A 25,854-nucleotide genomic window follows, 5' to 3' on the forward strand; every position below is an offset into this window, starting at 1 on the left:
AGCTAGACCACCATGGAAAACCTGGAAGCACCTGGAAGCACCAGATTTTCCATGGTGGTCTAGTTTCAATTGACTCATGATTTCAACTATGAAAATACTGAAATCTCCACAAAACCCCTTCTGATAATAGTATGAATTTAGTTTATTTGGAATCCTTTTGGCAAACTAGAATTTCATTGAAATATATGAACGTATATTGCCAGTCTCAATGTCAGTGGCAAGTCAAAAGATTGTTAAAAACCCGTAATACCGTACTGAACCGTGGTAAGTAACAATGCTTATATATATATATATATATATATATATATATATGTTTCTATAAGTGCATTAAATTCCTTAGTGTGAATGAACAGGGCTAGTTTGACGAATAAAAGCTGGAATATGATTATGAAGTCCAGTTTTTATCGTAAAACTCCTCTAACTATATTACCGTTAATCTTTAGTATAACATGGGATTCGAAAAACAGTTGTATACGAAATTCTAGACGAAAGATTACTACAAAGCAGTAGACTCAAAAAGCTGTTTTAAAGAAATCTGGGTTTGTTATGCAAAAATAAGCAGAAAATTCACGATCGCAAATTTTACTCAAAGATGTTACCTGAAAACATACCTGGATAATGATATTTGACGCTCGAATCAAACTGCGTAAGGTAATCCTAAACAAATCATAAAATTAGTATTCTTAACTATATATGACCGGTTTTGTTCATTAATTACCACAAATTACCAAACTATACAATAATCACATGTTTACTAATAACTTCTCCGGAAAGATTTACAAAGTTCGTTGAGTGATCAACTAAACAGGTGTATTTCCGTATAATCCAACTTGATCACACAGAAAATACGAAAATCTCCAACTACAATATTTTGGCCCTTGGTATGATTTAACACACTTGCAAACCAAATAAAAAATTACCTCAATATATTTTTACTATTATGATGCTGACCATTACATTATCTAATGAAGCCTGATTTATATCTGAATATTATATGATTGACTACTACTGATGTATATTGTATGATAGACAACTGACTAATGCATCATTCAAATGAGAAATAATCGGTCATTTTAAGTCTGAATTTCAAAATTGACAGACTTAGTACGTACAGCAATAAAAACTCAATAGTAGCCCTTATTTACCTGACTTCGAAGCATTTATCTAAGGAGTTACAGATTCTAACCACTTAAAAAACCGAAGTATATGAAACGAGGTAAAGAAATGTATTTTCTTAGTTGAAGGAAAAGAGTTTAAATTACTGAAACACGAATCATCTATTACATGTAAAGCTCCCTAAACAAAAGCACATACTATCAGTTAATTATAGTAGTAGAACAATGAAGTCAGAGACGATGGACTAATATTTGCAGAAGGAACAGTCAAGATTGAGACGATTGATTAATAGTTTGCAAATTAACTGTTTACTGTATGGTTGTCAGATTTTACTGAAATATTCTGTAATTTTGTGCTCAGATACGTTCGATTGGCCCCACTTGTTTTTTTGCTCACTACTGTAGTATAAATATTGTCTGTATTGTCTTGTAAATTTTCATTTTATGATCAGTTGAAAGCTTTCCTGAAAAAAGAAACATAAATTAGTAATCACTAATGAATCACTTCATTAATGTCAACTTTACGCCACCATTTATTTTAATAAACAGAAAAAAAATATCCTCAGACAGCCAACGAAGAATATTCACCTCATTTGATTACATTGTTATGAAATCAACAGTATATTTTGATATCTTCAATCATGAATCGGTGTCAGGTACGATTATACTACAAACCCTGGATCACTGGAATCCTATTTCGTTTGAGTTCGAGACTCTTAAAGTGTCCATACACAAATCAAATCAAACTTAATCAGATGTCGATGACTCACATTATTTTTAATTTTTTCCCGTGGACAAAATAAAATTATCGTTGTTTACTATCCTTTACACACAAGCTCCTGACTCTTATCTTCGTTAATACTAAAGTTTGATTTTTCTTAAAGTTTGTTACTTATCCGTATGACCTAATGATTATGCTCGAAGTATTTTAATCTATTCACTTAGTTTACTTAATAATCATTAAAAGTAGTTTATTTCACGAGCTGAGTTCAATTAAATGATCAATGAAAAATAGGGTGCACTGTACACATATTTTCTTTTCTTTTAGGACTCATCAGTAATAAAAAAAATTACAACCACAATGAAAGTTAAACCTGAGACTCTTAAGTTATTAGACTAGTCGGTTAACATGCAAAGTTTCCCAAAAATTAGTTTCAAATTAACAGTCAATGAAAAAGCAAAATATTGATTTAGATTAACTGAATAAGAGGATTAAATCATGATGATAATATTCTGATAAATAACTGAGTGTTTACCCCCTTTTTTCATAATCCATGTGTCAGATGTTGGATTTACTTTAATTTACTTAACAATATTCAATCAATGTATTATAAACCCTATTCAGCTTAGCTTGTACATTATACTAGCTGTCTTTTTGTTCATGTTTACTTATTCTAATATAACCATTCAAAAATTATTCTGGACTGTTCAATTTTATAAGACTGTTTACAGTATAACTAAGTTAATTATCCATGAAAATCTAAGTGGTTCAGGTTTTATTACATTTACAAAAATTACATTTGAAAGTTGTATTAAACTATATTAATGATCCAAGTAAATTTGTATACATTATTTATTATCCAGTTTGTTTGCCTCTAACTTCATATTTCCTTAGTTATTTGTATTGATTTTATAAAAACTACCTTTATATAAGTTGTTTTTTTTTTCTAAATTTTTCTTGTACAACCCATCATAGTTAACAAGAAATTTACATCACCTTCATTAATTATGTAGATAAACAACCATTCAATAATCAAATCAGTTACTTCTTAGGATAGATAACAATTTATGCCTTCAGTATATACATAAGTGAATCTGAAATATCATCTTGTATGGTAAGAACTAAAACAAAACTTATAGTGTAGTTTAAATTCTACAATCTTCTGAATTAAAATAATTAAAATAAATTAACTAGTAAGTTTTAACTTACTATTGTCAATATGACTTGAACATTGAATAAAGACTAGGTATTATTGATATACGTTAAATTATATCCAGTATTTCTTCTAAAAACATAGTTTTATTTTGATTGACTTAATTGGGAATATTACAGTATAGTGATAATATATTTGTACGCATAATCTTTTTGTATGAAAATTTACTATAAATCAAAGCATGTGTATGTTTGAAATAATCCATCATAGTATAACATAATAATGAATTGTAATTTAAATATTAAAGAAAAAATATCCTACGAAACTGTGACAGAAGAATTTTGCGATGAATTGCTATGGTTAGATATTTGCTTCTGATTTCATATGTTTCTAACATGTTCAGCTTACAGGAACTATCCTACAATCAATTTCAATTATGATTAATTTTGGTTAAGTCTTTCTATTAAGTTACTTGAAAGACATCGTCATTTGGACAATAACAATTTTCAGAAGGGGGTTTTGTGGAGATTTTAGTAGTTTTATATAGTTAAAATCATGAGTTAATTTAAGCTAGACCACCATGGAAAACCTGGAAGCACTGGATGGCCGTTTCGTCCTATTGTGGGACTCCTTAGCAGTGCGCATCCACGATCCCACCTCACGAGATTCGAACCCGGAACCTATCAGTCTCGCACGCGAGCACTACATGAGGTATTTCCTGGAGTTCTAGTGAGAAGCAGTAACCAGTGGAGTTCAACCAGGTCTGTTGGGAGATATCAACTCACTGAAGACATTGATGAATGGATGCTCAACTTCGTGAATTGGTTGAAGTTAGATAATAATACTGTTGGATACCGGCTCAGTGGTGTGGTGGTTAAGCGCTCACGCGCGAGGCTGATAGGTTCGGGGTTTGAATCTCGCGAGGCGGGATCATGGATGCGCCCTGCTGAGAAGTTTTATACTAGGACGAAACGACCCTGCAGTGCTTCCAAGTTTCCCGTGGTGGTCTAGCTCCAATTGACTCATGATCTCAAGTATATAAAATAATAACGATTCGCATATTTCTTTGTACTGTTATGACCCCACTAAAGCACATGACACTCTAGCCAAAATGTTGATTGTTTAAGTATCATTCGATGACTCATCCTCCTCCCCATACATGTATGCATGCAAATCCCATTTATCAGCTTTTGTTTTGTTTTGCTGTGACCTTAATTCAATTCGACTATAAATTGCCTATGTAACCGCTTGCGCTCGCTCGCTTATATTTGCTTAAGTGCCTGTAGCTATCTTGGGGAACTATTAACGAAGTACGGCGCTACAATTTATATATTTATTTATTTATATATCTATTGCTCATAATGTATACATTCAACATGAATTGAATACAAGTTACTAAACAGGTATTAATGCGTAATTCATCCATAGGTAGGGGTTTATTTCGAAACCTTTAAGTATTATTCATTTACGCGCTTAATTAAAACTGTTATATCCCCCGGTGAATTACGAATGGTAACTTTTAGGTCTATTTATGGATCAATGTAATATGCCTATTTCCCATTGTACAATTATTACGTAACTGAACTATTCATATTCGTATTTCTCTTATCATTAGCTTTATTTTGACCTTGACTTATTATCATACGATTCTTGAGTTATAATCAGTTTATTGATTACTTTGGTTTGTATAAAAACCCAGTGTGTTTGTAAATAATGATTCATATTGCCGAGGCTGTTATTTGTGTCTCCGGACTTAACGGGCTGGGCTAGGCAGATAGGAAGTGCCAAATAGCACTCAAGACTGCTCGTACGATTTCAAGTATCATTTGCGTCCGATCAATAAATTCACTCCTCTCTAAATTGGCATTCATATATATTACGAGCCGATATAACAAAAACAAAAACTCACTTATTAATAATTTTATTACTCCCAAAAATATCTAGAATGCGGAACCAGAGAAAATCACAAACTCAATTTCAATTTGCTTCAACACTAGTGAATACGGATGAAACAGCTATCCAGTCCTTCCTGGTTTTCAGTAGTGGTCGAGCTAAAATCAGTTAGTGATAAGAATTTCTTTTTCACATAATATTAGTGTTTACAAGTGTAATTGAAATCATATTCTCGAGATCGTTCAATTCGTTTAAGTATGATTATGATCATTTGAAAAAAACTTATGTTGATTTGATCCATAAAGCATAGCTATATAAGTCTGTCATATGCCTTTCAAGAAAATCAAATCAGTTTATTGTTTTGCTCAGACTAATATTGTGGTGTGGGTTACTTATATGTACATAAATAGTATATGGTGATAGTCAGGCATAGAATGTATTTTGGCAGAAGATCGATAAGGAAAGAATAGGAACGAAGCGCAATTGGTATGAAAATGCATAAACAATGAAATCAGAGAAGATGAACTGATATTTGCAGAAGGAACAGTCAAGATTGAGATAATTGATTGTTATTTTGCAAATTAACTGTTTACTGTATGGTTTTAGTGAGATAGTCTGTAATTTGTGCTTAAATAAATTTGATTGTCCCCACACGTGTTCTGTTCACTACAATATCATAAAAACATGAAAAACATTTATATAACAACCAATTTTTTCCTACTCATATCCGAGTGTTTACAAATTTTTCAAACTTACTAAAATAAAACATATTTTAAAGATATTCTAAGTGTATAAGTGAATGGAAACTGTCTAAATAACCTTTATGTGTTATTTTTGTTTGCTTGTTTTTTAAATTCGTAATTGTCTATGTACAAGAAAGCACATAGCAGTATCCATGTTAAACCATATTTCAAGACAAATACTTATGGTATTTAATTTTAAAATACAAATAGTCGTTTATTCTTTTTTTTTGTTTAAAAAAAAAGAAAATCTCATATTCTGTCTGTTCAATATTGTTTGTCATTGAAAAAACAAACAAACAAACCAAACCAAACAAGAAACTGAGATTAAATTTAATCTTATTCAATAATTGATTTTCAAAATAGATTATATTTGCTGGTCCTTATTTTGTTAGGTTGACGCCCCTTAAAAAAAAAAAATTTTGTTCTGTTATCGTTATAAGTGTAATGTTTCACATACTTCACTCCTACTCTAAGTTTGTAATGATTACGGATATTATTCATGGTACACACCTATATACATATAAATAAGGAGGTTATAATTAAGTTCTAACCAATTTTTAAATTTCATCCAATCATATTTGAGTTTTCATTGAATGACTCATTGGATGAGCTACATTCTGATTGGTTAAAAAATATGTTTTTCTAAATCTAATTTTTTCTCAATTGTATATTGAACAGAGGGATTTATAATTTCTTCTATCATGTTCAACTACTCTATTAATCATAATGTTAAAACATGATAATGAATTTATTTATTAAATTTATTAAAGAATTCAAAATAATAATAATCATAATTTAATATTAAATTATGCCTAATAATCAATTACATCCAGCATTTTATGCATCACGTAGACAATTATGGGCTACATTATCAACCGGTAAAATATCATGTTTTTGGAAATTTATACAAAATTATGGAATTGGTTCAAATTGTACATCATTAAGTAATATATGGTATGTAATTTTTACTATATCAAGTATATTATGGTTATTAATTCGTGCTATATGGCGATATAAAGAATTTAAAATACAAGCTTATGATCCAAGATTTGGAAATAAATGGGATGAAATTAATACTTTACATTTTCAATTAGCTTCTATCATTTTAAGTCTTTGTTTATTTCCTATAATGATTTATTCTGCTTTATGTCGTGTTGGTCATTCAGCAAATGATTCAATAATACTTGGTAAAGATATGTTACATTTACAAAATTTATTACTTTCTTTTCCAAATTTACAAAAACTCATTACAATGAATATTACAAATATATATGGAAATAATGGAAGTCGTTATAGTAGTACTGCATTACCTAATAGTAGTGGAATAACACGTTCACGTGAACAATCATCTATTGAAGAGGAAGTATTAGATTCATTTATAATAAAAAAACGTGGTGAAGATTTTTATGAACAAGTATCAAATCATTTTAAACCATTTTCAACAATATTATATGTACTTATTACATATTTATTTCTTTTGCCTATATGTATTATGGAAGCGGAACAAATTAAAAATGAGGCAATTGATCCACGTAAGTTATCATATTATAATGTTTATAAACTTATAATATCTCGGGAATGTATTACCAGATTTATTGGGGAATTGAAGTTATCAAATAACTTGTTAAGAGTACTGATTTAAACGTGTATTTACTGAAGCTTTCCTACATTTGATAGATAATGTAGATAGTAGATTATTTGGAAAAGAACGCTGTTAACCTTTTTTTCCTTAAAACTCACTTAATTGAGTATTGGAGTAATATCATTACCATGTTTTTTTACTTCAATATTAACAAAATTCATCAAAAGACTTAATGCAGGAATGTATATGCAGCTTTATTGTGATAGCATCGTTGACTGTAATCTTTATTGACATAAGGAGCATCAATTCATTCAAAGATTTAGATATATCTTGCTAATAACTTACTTACGCCTGTTACTCCTCGTGGAGGAGCATAGGCCGCCCACCAGTATTCTCCATCCAACCCTGTCCTGGGCAATTCTTTCTAGTTCTTTCCAGTTTTTATTCATCCTTTTTCATATCTGCTTCTATTTCCATCTCGCTTATAAGTTTCAAGTAATTTCAAACACAGGTCAAAAGATTTCTGTAGATTCTTTTCAACTACAAAATTGTTTTTCTATTCTACTAAGTATTTAATCCACTTTTGTTTCAGTTTACTAGTTTAGATAAACAGATTTTATTCTGATAGTTATAAAACAAAGATCTATTACAATCAATTCTTGTACAGTATTTGAGTTCACCTTACTAATCATATCTATTTATTTTCACTTAAAAATTATCAAATGTAACATATTGAGAGAATCTTATTCAATTTATACAATGTATGTTTTCTGTTTATAAAGAGAAGCTAACATTCTGTATTATAATCTATATATTAATCAGTAGAAAATTTATTAAAGTCAGTATAAAATGGAAAAATTCTCTATACCTTTTTGATGGAATTTTGTACATATAATGGTATTTTGATTTACATTTAAAATCAGAAGGGGTTTTGTGGATATTATAGTAATTTTAATAGTTAAGATCATGAATCAATTGAAGCTAGACCATCATGGAAAACCTGGAAGCACTGGACGGTCGTTTCGTCCTTTTGTGGGACTCCTCAGCAGTGCTCATCCACGATTAGAATATTTATTTACTCTTTCTTTTCATAGTCATCAGTAGTGTGTATCTCATGAAATGCAGTAAGATTTATGATAGTTTATTTAATAAAATCTTATCTTCACTACTTAATTTAGTTAACCATACTACTTTCTTTTGGTTTTATTGATTTATTCACGGATTAATTAGCTGTCACACTCATTAGAATTTTCGTCATCTTGATATTTACTTCTTTTAATCATATTCATGAATTTCTTTAAAGTTGGTTATGAAAATCTTTTTTCTTTTTATTGAGGATTAGTGATCATCAGTAAGAAGTAAACAATTCTGCACTCATTCCAAGCAAATAAGAAAGGATGATAAGTGTGATAATACATAAATACAGATTGTGTAGTACACTAGTAGATTTTTATTATTTTCATACTTATAAAATAAAATGAATAAAATGTATTTTTGTAACTGATTGTACATTGGTAGAGCAAGGTAAATTTAATGTAACTTTGCATTTAACACCTCAATTTAAATAATTAAGTTACTTGCAAAATATAATGAAGGTTTCTGAAAGGTGATAAGAAAAATATATCCGTACATGTTTTAATATTCTAATCATTTACTGATCATTGATCTTTTGAATACCCTTAAACACTGACTTACAGAATCTGCAGGCTATCACTATATATTTTTCTTTTAGTGTTGTTTGGCAAAAGCTTCATTAATTGAAAATAATGTGTTAGTAATAATTTTTTTCAGTATAAGTAATTTCACTGAACATCAAAGCATGGACGAATATCATAGTGTTTTAAGTAAAGGACGTATAAAAAGGTACTTTAATTACGATGGTAGAGCCTGTCAGTGATTTTTTTTGTTTGAGTATACCAAATGTAAGGAATCAAAACAATAGATAATGTTATCTAGTATTAGAAAGAAAGAAATTGAACAATAATCAGAAGAATCTCAGTAATTAGAATCGATTTCTGATACTAACTAAGGCTCTAAGAAATTATTTGGAATATCAGAATTTAAACTAGTTGTCTGTGCCTTGTTACAATGATGCTTTATCAGATATGAACTACGATCTACAATCTCTATTTTCATGTAAATTTGATCAGCATAATTAAATAGTAACTAGGAAACTTCTATCAATGTGTTTACCAAAACTAGTCCATAATAAAATCTGATTCCTTTTACTTTTTTTTCTATCGTGTGTTAATGATCGTTGGCAAGATGAATGATTCATAATTTATTCTATTGAGTATTTTAAGTAGCTTTTCCTCGTTATATTTTTTTCAAAACTTTATTAAACGTAGGCTTGTGTATAAATCAAGAAACAATGAATATATTATTAATAAGGTATCTATCGTTAATAATAAGCTTATTATTTATTTAATTATTTGTTTATTTAAACACATATATATTGGTACAAAGAGGCACCAAATATATATGCGCCACACAAATCTCATTTGATTCGTGTGAGGGCTGTGATACTGCACAGGTGCCCAAACCGAAGCAGATGGTTTTCTTAGGGGGCCATACCCGGAGCCTTTGACCAAAAGGTCTAACCCACAAGGCGGTGAAGCATCGTAAGGAGATGCAATCCCATGGTAGCCGGTGACCAACGATTGGTTCATATGCCATTTGTTCCCTCAGGATATTGGAGCCCATGTGCACCATTGGTTTGGAATCAGAGTTTTCCAACTCCCCTAGGTGGACCAGCGGTGTCCACCAACCCGATTAAAGCGCCGGACATTCGCTTTTCGTCCTCTCAATTTCGTGAACAACAGTAATGCCACGAGAAGGCAGTGAGTAGGACTTGTGTGGCAGAGGCTATATACGCGTGACCATGTAAGAGCATTTCGAGAGTGAGAGCGGACTCTCCTCACTCTCGGTCATACTAGGGCATTTGGGGGCAACAATAAGCTTAGCATAATGATTTTGTTTATTCCTATCAAGTTATTAATTCTTTCTGTTACGATCGAATAATATATGGTTATTAATTGGAAACTACTTAATCAGTTTGAAAACCCTATGAGCGGATACTATTTGAAGTCGTTTACTAATATTTGACATAAATCTTACTCAGCTGTCTCACAATATGACGTGATATCAACTGACAATATAGATGGATTTGATTATTGGCTGACTCATGTATAATGCTCTCAGGTTGAACTTAGATATTTACTTAGATAGATTTAGAAACATTTTCATTACTGTTTCTGGCACCATTAAAAACTGTTTGAAATGAGAAAGTACTGTTATGTCTTTTTTGTCTATATTTTAAACTTCTTAGCAGTGCATAACCATTACCGTAAATAGGATTGAGTGCAGAAATCATGATCAGCAAGATGTCATATAGACAATTACTCAGAATTTTACCGTTCACTTTCTATCTACTTCAGTGTCAAGTTCGCCAAATAACATAGCTACCATCTAATTTTGTCAATTAAAAACTCTCATATTAATTGTCCACCCAAGTCAAAAATTGACGAGTGAATGCCACGAGAACTAGTACAAGTTAAGCCCTAATTAGTAAATTATTCCTAGGCAACTCACCACCAATTAGATATAAATGTATTTTTCAATGGCATCGCAATTATTGTCAGTCAATGATGTAAAAGTATCTATAATTTTTTTGAAAATTGGAAAAAGAACTAGAACAAATACAGACTGTGATGAATTCATTGCATTTCTTTGTCTTTCTTCAATTAAATTAAGTTGATATATTTCATTATTATGAATTAGTAAGATAATTTGTAATTTGAAGCAATTAATTGTCTTTAGAAAATGATCTATTCAGAATGAATTCAAGATAGTATTTGTTTGAATCTTCTCATTGATGTTTAGGACTGCAAGTGGTCAGTCTCTTATTGGCATATGTGCATACTGTGCGTATTGCCTCGATATAGCCTTAATTTACAAGCATTATAAGCAAAGATGGATAGTGACTAGCAGTAGATGAATGGATAACGTGATGGCGTCTGAAGCGAAAGGTACTGGGTTCGAGTCTCAGAGTGAACATCAACTGTGAGATGCAAGTACATCCAGCTGACGAGTCTCAAATAGGACGAAACGCGCATCCTGGATCCCACTGCTAGCCACTATTCACCTTTGCTTACTCGAGATAATGTTCAAAACGTTGCAGAATAAACTTTAGGAGATCATACAAATAAAGACATTTGACTTGAACTCATTAGCATGTGTCCAGAGCTAACTAAAAAAAGGAAAAATGGAGAAAGTCAAACTGTTTAATCCTCTCTTGTTATTAAATAAGGTAAAGACGAACCATTAACACTCTTTTTCAATACAAACGTCAGGTGTAAATTTTCTCACCGGTTCACTTTCAGTGAATTTCAATAAGGTGAAGCTAGATTGCCTGTCGATTACTTTTCAAGCTATTCAATGCATTCATTTTTTGCTGGGAAGTAAAACAATTAGTGTGTTACCTAACTAAAAGAAAAACTGTTTTATGCTACTGATCATATAATTCGAAGTGCTAAAAAAGGCGATTAAATATTTTTTAACGTAAAAAATCATTTAGTCAACACAACCTTTTGTAAAACGTTTTAAGATTATATTATGCTATTTAGCTAAGGAAACATAAGCTCAATTGAGACAAACAATTAACTTATACAGTATACAAATTATAAATTTAAATATCAGAAGGGGTTTTTGTGGAGATTTCAGTAATTTTATAGCTGAAAACCCCTTCTGATAATAATCATCATGTGCTCACTAATGATTAGTTTAAAGAGGTATTTTCTGGAGTTCTAGTGAGAAGCACTGATCAGTGAAGTTCAACCGTATCTGTTGTAAGATAGTAACTCACTGAAGACAATGGTTGACGTTTACTCAATTTCGTGGATTAGTTGGAGTTAGACAGTAATACCTTCGAATACCGGCCATCTCAGTGGTCTAGTGGTTAATCGTTCGCGCGCGAGACTGATAGGTCCTGGATTCGAATCTCATGAGGCGGGATCATGGATGCGTGCTGCTGAGGAGTCCCACAATAGGACGAAACGTCCGTCCAGTGCTTCCAGATTTTCCATGATGGTCTAGGTTCAATTGACTCATGATTTCAACTATAAAATTGAAATATCCATAAAACTATCTCTATATGATTATTAAGTAACAATATTAATTATTCTTGAATAAGTTTGTCTAGAGATAATAGGTTTTCATTATTAAAGTAGACTCTCTAAATACTTGATGTATAAATGTATATTTTTTTAAATTCAAGAAGCCATATTTATTAATGGACTTTATTTATATAATAAAAATGTTTGACCAAAATATGTTTTACATGTAAATCACTAGACCATAAATTATCTTAGAAAAAGGAATTAAATAAATGGTTTATAGAATATACTTTCATTAAATAAAAGTATACTATTGATACAATGAATAGTCTATTACATATTTTATTCATTGTAAATTTGTTCTAGCCTTAGCAACAGTTACTATTGTGTCATTATTTTTTTTATTTTTTTTGTTTTATTTCTACTTTTTGTGAATATTACAAGGTTATCTTTAGGGGTACCAATTAAATAAACTGTCAAAGAGAATAGAATAAAAAACGTTATTGTTGACAGTAATTTAATTTATTATTTGATTATACATTATTCTTATCTCTATTCTGTATGGTAGATCATTATAAAGAATTAGAATACATACTTTGTAATTCTTGAAAGTAAATTCTTATATAATGTTAGGCTTATCTGATTCCGATGGTAATGTATACAGCTTAATTTTGTTTATTTCCTAAATCAATCCGGCTGTCTAATAAACTCAAATGATAAAATTATCATAAAAGTTTAATACGAAAAATATTGTATTGTGTTTCATGTATACTAATCATTAGATGAAGCAGTAATAAATGAGTGGATTGACTAGAAAATTAACCATTTGATAAGTTGAGTCCATCTTATAGTCGAATTCTTGATTCATACATAGCGTACATGAACAAAGTACACCACTAGTAATTTGAATTAGTACAAAATAATGATTTGGAACTAAAATGACATACTGAAATCCAGGACGCGTGTTTCGTCCTATTTGGGACTAGTCAGCTAGATGCACCTGTATTTCAGAGTTGATGTACCTTTCGCTTCAAACGCCATCGCGTTATCCACTTCACCCTATTGCGCAAGCAAGTGGTTATCAGGACTCAGTAGCTGAGTGGATAACGTGATGGCGTTTGAAGCGAAAGGTACTGGGTTCGAGTCTCAGAGTGAACATCAACTGTGAGATGCAGGTAAATCCAACTGACGAGTCCCAAATAGAACGAAACGCGCATTCTGTATTCCACTGCTAGCCACTATCCATCTTTCCTTACAATGCTTGTGAATTAAGGCTATGTCGAGGCAATACGCACAGTATGTGCATTAAGGTTGTCAAGTTTTTGTACAGCTTTGAAATTGTACAAAAACTTGACAACCTTAATGTCTCTGACAAATTCATGGTTTCATTTGATGTCTCTTCGCTTTTCACAAATATCCCCCTTGAAGAAACGGCAGAGATCATATGTGAATATCCAGAACTCCTGCCTTTACCACCCCAGGAATTTAAACAGCTCCTGTTTTTGTGTACAAAAAACATACAATTTAAATTTAACAATGTTCTGTACCGACAGATTGATGGAATAGCAATGGGCAGCCCTCTAGGCCCAATTCTTGCCGACATTTTTATGGGACATCTGGAACAAAAGAAACTGAAGCACGCAATCGACAGTACCGCACTCTACTGCAGATATATGGATGACACGTTCCTTGTCTGCAAAAATCACCAACACTCCATGTACCTACTAAGTCTGTTCAATAAAGTACACAAAGATATAGAATTTACCATGGAACATGAAGTTGATGATAAATTCCATTTCCTAGATATTGGAATTAGGCGAACATCGGACGGCACACTACAAAGACACATTCACCGCAAAAATACTTGGAGCGGAGTTTATCTCAACTTTAACAGCTTCTGTCCAATGAGCTATAAAAAGGGTATTGTGCGAAACCTTTTTGACCGCGCACGAAAAATCTGCTCAAAAGAATGCCTTGAAGAAGAAATTACTACAATCACCAAATGCCTACGCGAAAATGCATATCCGGATAAATTCATCCACAAATATGCTAATACAAACCCTCCGATTAAGCATGATACAGTTGAAAAGAAAACCTGCTTCCTATCCTTACGTTTCAAAGGAGATGAAGTCGCCGGAATTATCAATCACAGAATTAATTCCGCTTTAAAAGTGACCTACCCGGCAGCCAAAGTGACTACGTTATGGAAAACATACTGTTCACTGAAACAAACGAAAATCGACAAGTCCTCTCCCCTCTGTTGCTCCAACTGCATTTACCAATTCACATGTACGTGCCGTAGCACATACATTGGAAGAACTGAGAGAAGAGTACAGGTTCGCATTTCTGAGCATATTCCGAAGAACTTGACGCTGCGAGGGACTAAAGCTTTTAACAGTGCAATAGCTCGGCATCTACTTGACACCGGGCATACCGTCGATATTATGTGCGCGTTTAAAATTATCAATAGACAAAGAACCACTACCACTCTCCGCTTTGCTGAAGCCATTGCAATTAAGAAACTGAAACCGGACTTATGCATCCAAAAAGAGACTTTAATAAACTTATCACTACCCTGGTAATCCCTTTGTTTCTGTTTGTTTTGTGTTTTGGTTATTTTATTCATTTACTTATTCTAAGATAATTTTACACTCCCCCCCCCTATTGCCTAATTCTTAAAATAAATTTTATTCACACATTTCCACCACCTGATCCTCTTAAATCATCTTAACTTTCCAAACCCTATTTAATTATTATTACGTAATCTACCTTATCATTAGTCAATTCCATTAATCTCTACAATTATCACACAATTTATGAACTTCACTAAATTATTACACCACCCACCCTGGATTAACCTCCCTCTTTTGACCTCTGACCTGTTTCTAGCATATATATATAGTTATGATTGTAATCACGTTATTTACACTCATTTATGTCAATTGTTTCACACTATCTTCATGTAAAATTCTATCACAATTTTGGTTTGTAAGCAGCTGACGAGAAATCTCGAAATAATATGAATTCATACTATTCTGCATCAATGTTTGTTCTTGCTTTATTTAAATACTAAGTGAATTTAAAATGACATACTTGTCAGACATTTTACTAGTTCATACAAGAATATATTTTTGTAGGTATATAATACGGATCTACTATAGACTATTACAAGATGTATATGAATATATATGTACCGAAATTATTAAGCATTTAAAATTACTGAAAATCTGATATACTGTTTTCTAAGATAAACCATGTGGTAAAGACTGAATCAAATTATTTTAATTTACGAACTGACATGGTGAATTCTATCTTTTCAGACTTCATTATTTGGTGCATTTTACAACGTTATCAATCTCTAAATGATGAAAAATTAGTTAATGGTTATCTGTAAGCTGACTTAAATATTGAACAAGTATTTTAAAGACTTATTCATCTGATGTTTTATTCTATTTGTTTTTATTTACTTGGACTACATTTCGAACATTTCAAATCACTATAATAATACCTGCATGAAGAATAGACTGTATCATTCAAAGCTTTAAGTTGATTTTTCGGAGATCTTTTACTAAAAGCAGAAATGGATGGTGTCTAGCAGTGGAATCCAGGACGCGTGTTTCGTCCTATTTGGGACTCGTCAGCCACCATCCATCTCTGCTTATAATCCCTGTCTCCTAAGGCAATATTGAGGCAATTCTCACAAGATACACAAATGCCGATAAGAAACTGATTAATTTCATTCCTAATCATCAATGGTAAGATTCAAACAATCAATACAAAAGTGAATTGAAACTTTTATTAAATTTATAAAATATTTAAATAGTTTTAGTGAAATTTCGGAGATTCTGTATGATCTGAAGTAGACTTTTACTACTAACTAATGCCGATGAAAGACCTTATAGAATACGAAAAGCACTGAATATGTGTTTATTTCTCTACTACGAAATTTCACATCAGTGTTCACCAACAAAACCTAGAATCAAATCCTGTATTTTTAAGATGAATTTCTTAAAAATAAGGTTATGAGCTCGAATATGCAGAGTTAACCAAGCTAGAAGTAAGAAAAAAACTTATCCACAGCACTAGGTGCTCTTATCATAAACTGACAACAATTGAAATATATTCGATTCTGTTGTGCGTAACACGAAACTAGAAGATATAGATTCGATTGTGCATACCGTTATATGTATGGAGTGCTAGTGAATTGCAATTCTACCCACTTATACCAACTGGTTCTTCAACTGATATCATCCACTAACGAAAATCGCATTTAACAAATATATTTATACAAACCATTGCAAAAGCATTTAATTTGTCTCCATTTAGTGAAATATAAATTCATGAGTCATTTGACGTTAGACCACCATGGAAAACCTGGAAGCGCTGGACGGCCGATTCGTCCTAGTATAAAGCCTCTCAGCAATACGCATCTACGTCCCCGCCTCACGAGATTCGAATCCAGGACCTACCAGTCTTGCGCGCAAGCGCTTAACTTCTAGACCACTGGGCAGGCCGGTATCCAACAATGTTAATGTCTGACTTCAACCAATCCACGAAACCGAGAAACCGTCTACCATTGTCTTCAGTGAGTTACTATCTCACAACAGACATGGTTGAACTCCACTGGTCATTGCTTCTTTCTACAACTCCAGGAAATACCTCTTTAAACTAATCACTAGTGAGCACATAATGATTATTATCAAAAGGGGTTTTGTGGAGATTTTAGTAATTTTGTAGTTGAATTCGTGAAATTTTTATTTCTACCAAAATTCTATTTTTCAATTGCTTCAATTCATTAGAAATCTTATTGTTATTTCACAAAATGCTTAGCTAAGCTTTGTTTTATTAAATCAACACATACTTAAATCACTAACAATATTTTAAAATATATGTTACCTACGACAAGTCTAATTGACAATTTTAGTTACTACCATTATCAGATATCCTTTCAAAATGATTATCTTGATAGGAGATGCAGTCCCATGGTAGTCGGTCACCAATAATTGGTTCATACGCCTTTTGTTCCTTCAGGATCTTGGAGCCCATGTACACCATTAGTTTGGAATAAGAATTCAAGTCAGTAGCTCTTCAAATTTTTTGTCTAGTCACCTCCATTATTCTTATATGATTACAAAAAGATTAGTTAAACGTTTCAACATGTTATAACCAAATTGTTTGTCACCTAAAATTTATTACCAAAGGATACATAATAGTGGTACAGTTCCAAGAAAAATATTTCATTATAGTAAAGTTGAAAAGTGAAGTGATTCGTATTTCTATCGTAAATTTCACTTAGTAAAGTGCACATTTTAGAACAAAAAACATATTTTGAATTAATTTATTCATACATACTTTTTTCTTAAGGAAACGATCATTGTCCACCATAATAAATATAAAATCAACTTCGAAATACCTACGCTTAAATTTGGAAGACACCGGAAAAAAAATTAGAATAATCTTGGAATGGTGTGAAAATTTCTGTCAAACGTTTATGTCAAATTATATTAACCATATCTTTTGTAGAATTAAAGTGATTGTTCATATTGTAGAATGACTTTAATTAAACAACTATTTGAAATCTAAAAGCTGCGAAGAAAGGATTCGTCAGAAATTTTCACCTCATTAGAAACTGAGGCTAGAAACTTCTATCAAGATCCTGAAATAGTTTTATCGACGCTCTAATTTAAGAGCGACATCCGGAGATTATGGTGTTTAATTATTGGTTAAGTCCCTAATAGAGACCTTCGTTCTCAATAAAAGTAGCATCTTTTTAAATGCTGATAATAACATTCAGTTAAAAGTTGAAATTTTTCAGTCAACAATATCTTATCACTGGACTAAAACAACCCAGAACTACATATAAATACATAAACATTAAAATACATTATAAAGACGACAGAATAAATCCAGCCAAAACTGAGTAGCAATAGGCGTGATACTGCTTACTTTTACAATTTCCTAGTTAATGTGTAATGGATCACCTGAATGGATATGACATGTAAAAAGGTGATTATTGTCTCTACCAATCAAACTATTGAAAGAAATGGTTCAAAAGATAAAATGTTCAGCCAATATATAATTCGAACTTTTCTAACAAAATGACACAGTGTTATAGAAATAATAAGTGATTGTTTAATACTGACTGTTTAAGCCACTTTAGAAGAGATGGAATCTTTCACGTACCTGGGAAGCATCATTGATGAACAAGGAGGATCCGATGGAGACGTAAAGGCAAGGATTGGAAAAGCATGGACCGCATTCCTACAGTTGAAGAACATATGAAACTCAAAACAACTGTCAACCAATACCAAAGTCAGAATCTTCTATACAAACGTCAAGATAGTTCTACTGTACGGAGCTGAAATTTCGAGAACTGCCAGAGTCATCACCAAAATGGTACAAGTATTTATAAACAGTCGTCTATGCAAGATATTCAATTTCCGTTAACCGGATACCATCAGCAACAGTTCATTGTTGGAGAGAACAAACTAGCTTCCATCTGAAAAAGAAATTAGGAAAAGACGTTGGAAGTGGATAGGACACACATTGTAGAAATCATCAAACTGCATCATAAGCAAGCGCTTTCTTGAAATCCTGAAGGGAAACGAAAAAGATCAAGGCCAAAGAACACTCATGTAGGGAAAAATCAATGTGTATATACATATATTACTAGAAAATATACCATTAATTTTGCATTATAATAGAGGTAAAAACACGACTAGATCAACCAATAATTGCTTAAATAAATTACCGCCATGTGTTTTGAAAAGTCTTCATCTTCAATTTCTAACATTTAAGTAACGTAATGAGAATTAATTGTCTTCAAGTAAATCACCGTAAAATAATGATAGATTTAACATTATAGACCAATGCAGTAGTCAGAATTGACTTACAATTATCGTCTATCAGCGAATATTAAAACTAGATTTAAACAAAATCGGCGAGACTATAATTTATAGACAAACCTATCGGATTCACGTTAACAGATCTTGGATTTAGGAGCGAAATTCTTTATTCATTTGGCTAAATAGAGTCTTGACATTTTAGCTGATATCAGTTCTTGATGAAAACCCTAAATCTAATCCCTATCCCCAACCATCAACTGCAAATCAAAATCCTTATCCTTCACCCAGGTTCAAAACTCTCATTTAGCCCTACTCAGTAGTTGGACATTTTCAAGGCTACTTCAGCATCGCTCAAAGATCGTCCATAAATTATAGTCTCACCACAAAATCTTAGGAAAAACCGAATAAATGCAACTATTAATAGATAGGAGATAATATTTTTGTGATAGATACAAAATGTGTTACAACTACAGAAATTGAACACAGGAATAAGGAGTTACTATTTCAGTTCATTAATTATTTATGATATTCTTCGAAAAAAACTAAAGAAAAGTAAATGTTACTATACTTGTACAAGTGATTATTGATTAATAGACAACTAGATAGTTAAGAAATGAACAAAACAAACAACAAACAGTTGAAATCATATTTTCATTCAAGCATGAAAGTTTATTTCACTAATTAACTACTTATCCATTCAACTTATTTATTTAAAAGTAAACATACAATTGTAGTTACCATGTTGTTTATACTTCTAAAATAAATTTAGTGATAGTCAGATATCAGGACAACTATAAGTACGAATTGACTCATATTTACAAGATTTTAATGAATAACCATTTTCGTTGAAAATGTGTATCATATTTCTTATTTCTTCGTAAACATGCAAACATGTGGAACAAAAGAATGAAATGAAAGTTTCTGAAGTTAGTGGTGTTTCATATATCAGTAGTATTTATTACTATACAAATATCATTTTCTGGTTAGCGTTTTTTTAGCAAGTTATTTTTTCTACGGGATTGGGTCGCTAACTCCATGACCAACCCTCCTCCTTTACCCGGGCATGGAACCGGCAGTAACTCTAGAAGAGCTACAGGCGGAGTTATACAAATATCATAGATAATGAATAATAACTATTATTTTAAAAAATCTTTCATTTCGGATAATACAAAGTTTTTATTAAAAGGGAGAAAAGGAATACTGATTCATTACACTAATCGTTAAGATCTTTATAACTTAAGTACTACAACTTTACTGTTTAGGCCTAATTAGATTTCAAAAACTGTAATTGGCATCAGCATTTCTTTCACACTTTACAGATTAAAGGAATTTTGATAGAGTAATTGACTTATGCGAAAATTATGTAATATTTGTGTTAGAAGTCAAACTTCAACATCTTTCATTAGGGAATTACTGTGTCACTCCTAACTATGACTTCTAACCGAAAATTGAGTCATCGTATAAATTTATGATGACTTCTCCATAGTCTGACGGTATTTTCTACGATATGTCCCAAGTGTAATGAAAGTTCAAACTTTTAATATTGAGTCCCATACTACTGACCTGCATGTATCGGATTTGTTGTAGGATTTGAATGTCCTAGAAAAGTCCTAATGTAAGATTTTGACTAAGTACTTCTGATAACGAAAAGGTCGTCTAAACACTCTTTAATTCCAAAAGTTTACCACTTGATTTTAGCACATGATGAAACCATCGTCAGTTTCATAAAACCATCTCCACAAAACAACCTAGTTATATATATATATATATATATCTTAGAAATAGTATGTGCATCCTAAACTGGTGGATACTTAAAGACGTAGACAGTAATACTTCAAACGGTCATTTTCGTACACAACACACTCTTTCTTAGTCTATTCCAAATGATTGAAACATAGAAAACCGAAATTAAATAAACAAGTGTATTTGATCAATTAATGATTACGTCATACACTCTTTTTTAATTGTCAACTGGTACTAATTCACAATCTAACTAATCAGTATACACTGATTATAAAACAATAAACTCTTCTTTTTTCTTTTCGTTACTTTCCAAAGTCAAGGTTATACAAATTTTTATAAATATTCCAATCCTTAATTGTTATGGATAATAATAACTCAATACAGAATACACATTACATGTGACTATTTAAGAAAGAAAGATAAAAACAAAACAAAACAAAATTCAACACTTTTTGCCATGAATTACCATTTTTATCGATTTGTTTATTTTAACGATAAAAATACATTACATAATGTATTTATTTATTCCTAAAGTTGTTTATCTGTATTACATATATATGTTTATAATAGTATTAGTAAGTACACAAAAGGGTCAAAATCTTTGTCATTAAGTTCAAGGATTTCAACGAATTTATACGTGATAACAAAAAACACCTCTTAAAACAGGTGGATATATACATGTATCATAAAAATATACATTCTAATGAAAGTTGATATTACTAATGTGTTTATTATCAAGCTGTTTGTCACTATTAAAAAAGAGGTTATTTACTCGGTTTTGCACTTGCAGCTCAGTTTATCACTAATTGTATTGCAATAGTACAATAAACTAAAACTTTCTATATTGAAATATTAGAGGTAAATAACATGATTCAATAAAGAAATAAGTATCAATTAAGTGCTGTTGAGATGGTTAGATCGTTGAATGAGATCATGAACCGATCGATAATAGACCATCATTGAAAACCTGTAAACATTGGACGGCCATCTCGTCCTAGTATGGGGCTCTTCAGCAGTACATATCTACGATGCCGCAAGTGGGTTTCGACCTGTGACCTTCGACCTCGTGGGAAGCCGTGATCAGTGGAGCTAATCCGTGTCAGCTAGAGACAAGTATCTACTTCAGACGATGGAAGATGGTCGTTCAACTTCGTGGATTAGTTGAAGTTAGACATTAACACCAGCCGACTCAGTGGTCTAGAGGTTAAGTGTTCGGGAGAGACCGAATCCCGCATGCGGGATCGTGAATGTGCACTGCTGAGGAGTCCCATGCTAGAACGAAACGGCCATCCAGTGTTTGCAGGCCTTCAATGGTGGTCTAATATCGATCGATTCGTGATCTCAATCTAAAAGAAATAAGTATTCTGTTTTGCTGAAGAATTTTATAATTTGATATTACCATCTAATCAAACCAAATCATACCTAATAAATCAATTAGATTCAACGTCGTTGCTTAGAAAATAGCTCTTTTGGTAATTACTCACACATCATTACGTAATCTGCATTCTAAAGTTAAAATACAGCATCCTTTATAAACTTAATAAAATGTAATACATAGTTATAAATAGAACTAATTATAATGCAAAGCATCCGAGATCAGTATTTTGATGAATAAACATTTGCAGAAGGGGGTTTTGTGGAGATTTTAGCAATTTTATATAGTTGAAATCATGAGACAATTTAAACTAGACCACCATGGAAAACCTGAAAGCACTGGACGGCCGTTTCGTCTTATTGTAGGACTCCTCAGCAGTGCATATCCATGATCCCGCCTCACGAGATTCGAACCCAGGACCTATCAATCTCTCGCGCGAGCACTTAACCTCTAGAACACTGAGCCGGCATCAAACTGTGTTAATTGACTCATGATCTCAACTATATAAAAATTACTAAAACCTCCACAAAATCCTCCTTCTGATAATGATCATATGCTCACTAGTGACTGACTCCATGAGGTATTTCCTGGAGTTCTGGTGAGAAGCAGTAACCAGTGGAGTTCAACCAGGTCTGTTGTGAGATATCAACTCACTGAAGACAATGGTGGACGGTCGCTCAATTTCGTCGACTGGTTGAAGTTAGACATTAACACCGTTGGATACTGGCTCAGTGGTCTAGAGGTTAAGCGTTCTCGCGCGAGACTGATAGGTCCTGGATTCGAATCTCTCGAGGTGGGATCGTGGATGTGCACTGCTGAGGAGTCCCGCAATGGGACGAAACGGCCGCTTAGTGCTTCCAGGTTTTCCATGGTGGTCTAGCTTCAATTGACTCATGATCTCAACTATATAAAAAAAGAATGAACATGTAATAATTATCTGAACTACCTCAAATTGTAGTTCGTTTTTCAAGGACAATCATTATGAATAGTTTCATTCTCGATTTATTTTTTTACTTTCAGTTTTTATTTAGTACAGTTTATAAATTTATATTCGAATGTTTTTTGTTCCTGTTGCTGTCGTTGTTGTTAAAACTCTCAAATTAGTTTTTGAAATTTGTTCACTATTTTATATGAGTCATGTAAACAAAGCAATTCACATTTAAATTAATAATAATAATAGTGATAATAATAATACATATCTAGCTCTAGTTGACATGTTTAGTTCTTGGTCATACTGTAATTGATATAAGTTGTCTTGTTTTTTTTATTTTTAAATTTAGAAGAAACAAAAAGAAAATCAATTATTCACTTAGTTACATTGAAATTCTTAATCAAAATAAACAATTAGTCATTCACAATAGTCCCAATTTATGTAAAGTTTAATAGTAGTGTGCCAAATTATTAAAAAAAAATTGTCTATAAATCTCTATGATATATGATTGGTTGTAATTGGTTGTGATTGTTTTGTGAATAAAGATCAGTTTACAAATTATATATCTACTCATATATTATTGGTTTTATACAAAAAATATTTAACTTCAACCTAGTTGTTATATAACTAGGTTAGTTTAATTTTTTTTACATTTTTACTAAGTAGTGTATATGAGTCATAAAAGTTATGTAATTAATATGATTTGGATTAGAAGGGGTATTGTAGAGATTTCAGTATTTTCATAGTTGAAATCATGAGTCAATTGAAGCTAGACCACCATGGAAAATCTAGAAGCACTGGACGGCCGTTTCGTCCCATTATGAGACTCCTCAGCAGTGCGCATCCACGATTCCGCATTCGCGACCTCATCAATGATGATATAATACCCGGGATGATGTGCTTCGTTTAGTTTACAGCATTATCTTATTATTTTCTGATATGATTTGATTATATCATTTCTTATTAAACCGACAAATCATTCAGCTCAATATGCTGGTTTACAAGTTTTCATTAAATAACGAAGTAGACTGATTTTAATGGTATGTATTTGATAAAATAACACCACAATCAACATTATCTATACAGTGTTTTAACCACACTTCCAGATACCTGCGTTTTAGAAATATACTCTTCTTCATGTGACGACGCACCGTATGATGCAAAATAAATGAGTAGTGTAAATGATATTTTCATTGCTTCTGTCTTCATACCTATACTTTTTGATTTCTAGTGTATTGAATATTTAATTATTTTTTATTGGGATGTTTCTATGCTGTTGTTTACATGGTTACCAAGAAAAAAACAGACCAAGTGAAAACATTAGTAATTTCTTTGGTAACAAGATCTTATTATACGTCTAGAGATTGACAAATAATCCAGACATATTCTAATAAATAGGTATGCAGATTAGTATTCGCAAATCGACATGACAACATATACAATAGCTTTTTTTGTTTGACAGAATGTTTCTTTTGTTCAAGTGCTTATGTAATATGTCTTACAGTTCTTAAATACTTTTTTCTTAGATTTTATCGAAGGCAGTAACCAAAACTGTCTCAGAAAGAGTCTCTTTCAGGTTAAACTGGATTTTTTTTCAAATGCTTAGGAAAATAAATTTTTCTCATTGGATTATCTTAACTGAAAATTTTTATACATACAGGGTATCCCATAGTTGAATTGGAGTGAGGAAAATTTACCTTCGATTACCTTTAAACCAGAATCTCCCAAATTATGAGGACATATATTCTGGTAAATTTAAGGAAACGCCATATTAAACGAGATTAAATATCATATTGATTAACTGAACGATAATATTAATACCTAGACAACTCTTTTCCCTTACTAATATATACTAACTGAAGTTAAATAGGAGATAGAAATTTTAGTATATTAATTAAATTATTTTATTTGCGTTTGAATCTGTCTATTTTCTTAATCTAAGGATTATAATATATCAATATTTTTTGAAATACATGCATCCCGAGTAGATTGTCTCAGAATTTCCACTAAACCATAACTAATTATAAGCAAAGATGGATAGTGACTAGCAGTGGAGTCCAGGAGTCGCGTTTCGTCTTATTTGGGGCTCGTCAGCTGGATACACCTGCATCTCAAAGTTGATGTTCACTGTTATAATGCTCGTGAATTAGAGGTATATCACGGCAATACGCATAGTATGCACATATGGCCGATAAAAGACTGATCAATTGTTGTCCTAAACATCAATGGGAAGATTGAACCAAACAATACCAAGTGAATTTAAGCCATAATTGTTTGTAAGCAAGGTTTTGATAAGTGTCAGAAGTGGAAGTATTGACTTCATTATTTAAAACAGTTAGATTAGAATTTTTGTAAGTGAGGAATATTTGAATAAGCAACTATTTTCAATAAATTTTATTATTAAACACTATACAATTATAAATCTATAATTCAACATTAGTTCAAGTTCTGTTGAGCCATATATTGTCCTTTAGATCCTCATTGAGAATCTTGTTATGTCCCGATAACAATAGTGAATGGTAACTTTGGGATCTATTTTTGAACAAATATTATGCATGTATTTTTTTATCGTATAATTTCTAAATGGCTAAACTATGCGTATTCATGTTCCCCTTATTATAAGCTTTATTTTGACCTAT

At 31.7% G+C, this 25,854-nt stretch overlaps 1 protein-coding gene across 1 annotated transcript in view; it reads left to right on the forward strand.

Annotated features, from left to right (window-relative positions):
* Smp_127190 (hypothetical protein) overlaps positions 1-25,854 on the forward strand; it is a gene marked incomplete at both ends in the record, with an annotated part of 61,121 nt that overhangs the window by 13,529 nt on the left and 21,738 nt on the right. Inside the window, one exon of the mRNA XM_018794862.1 lies at positions 6,604-7,157. Within this exon, the coding sequence (XP_018649232.1) occupies positions 6,604-7,157 (554 nt within the window). The remainder of the gene's footprint in view (positions 1-6,603; positions 7,158-25,854) is intronic.

This window comes from Schistosoma mansoni, chromosome 1 (genome assembly GCF_000237925.1).
Source record: "Schistosoma mansoni strain Puerto Rico chromosome 1, complete genome".
In the NCBI taxonomy this organism is placed as follows: Eukaryota; Metazoa; Platyhelminthes; class Trematoda; order Strigeidida; family Schistosomatidae; genus Schistosoma; species Schistosoma mansoni.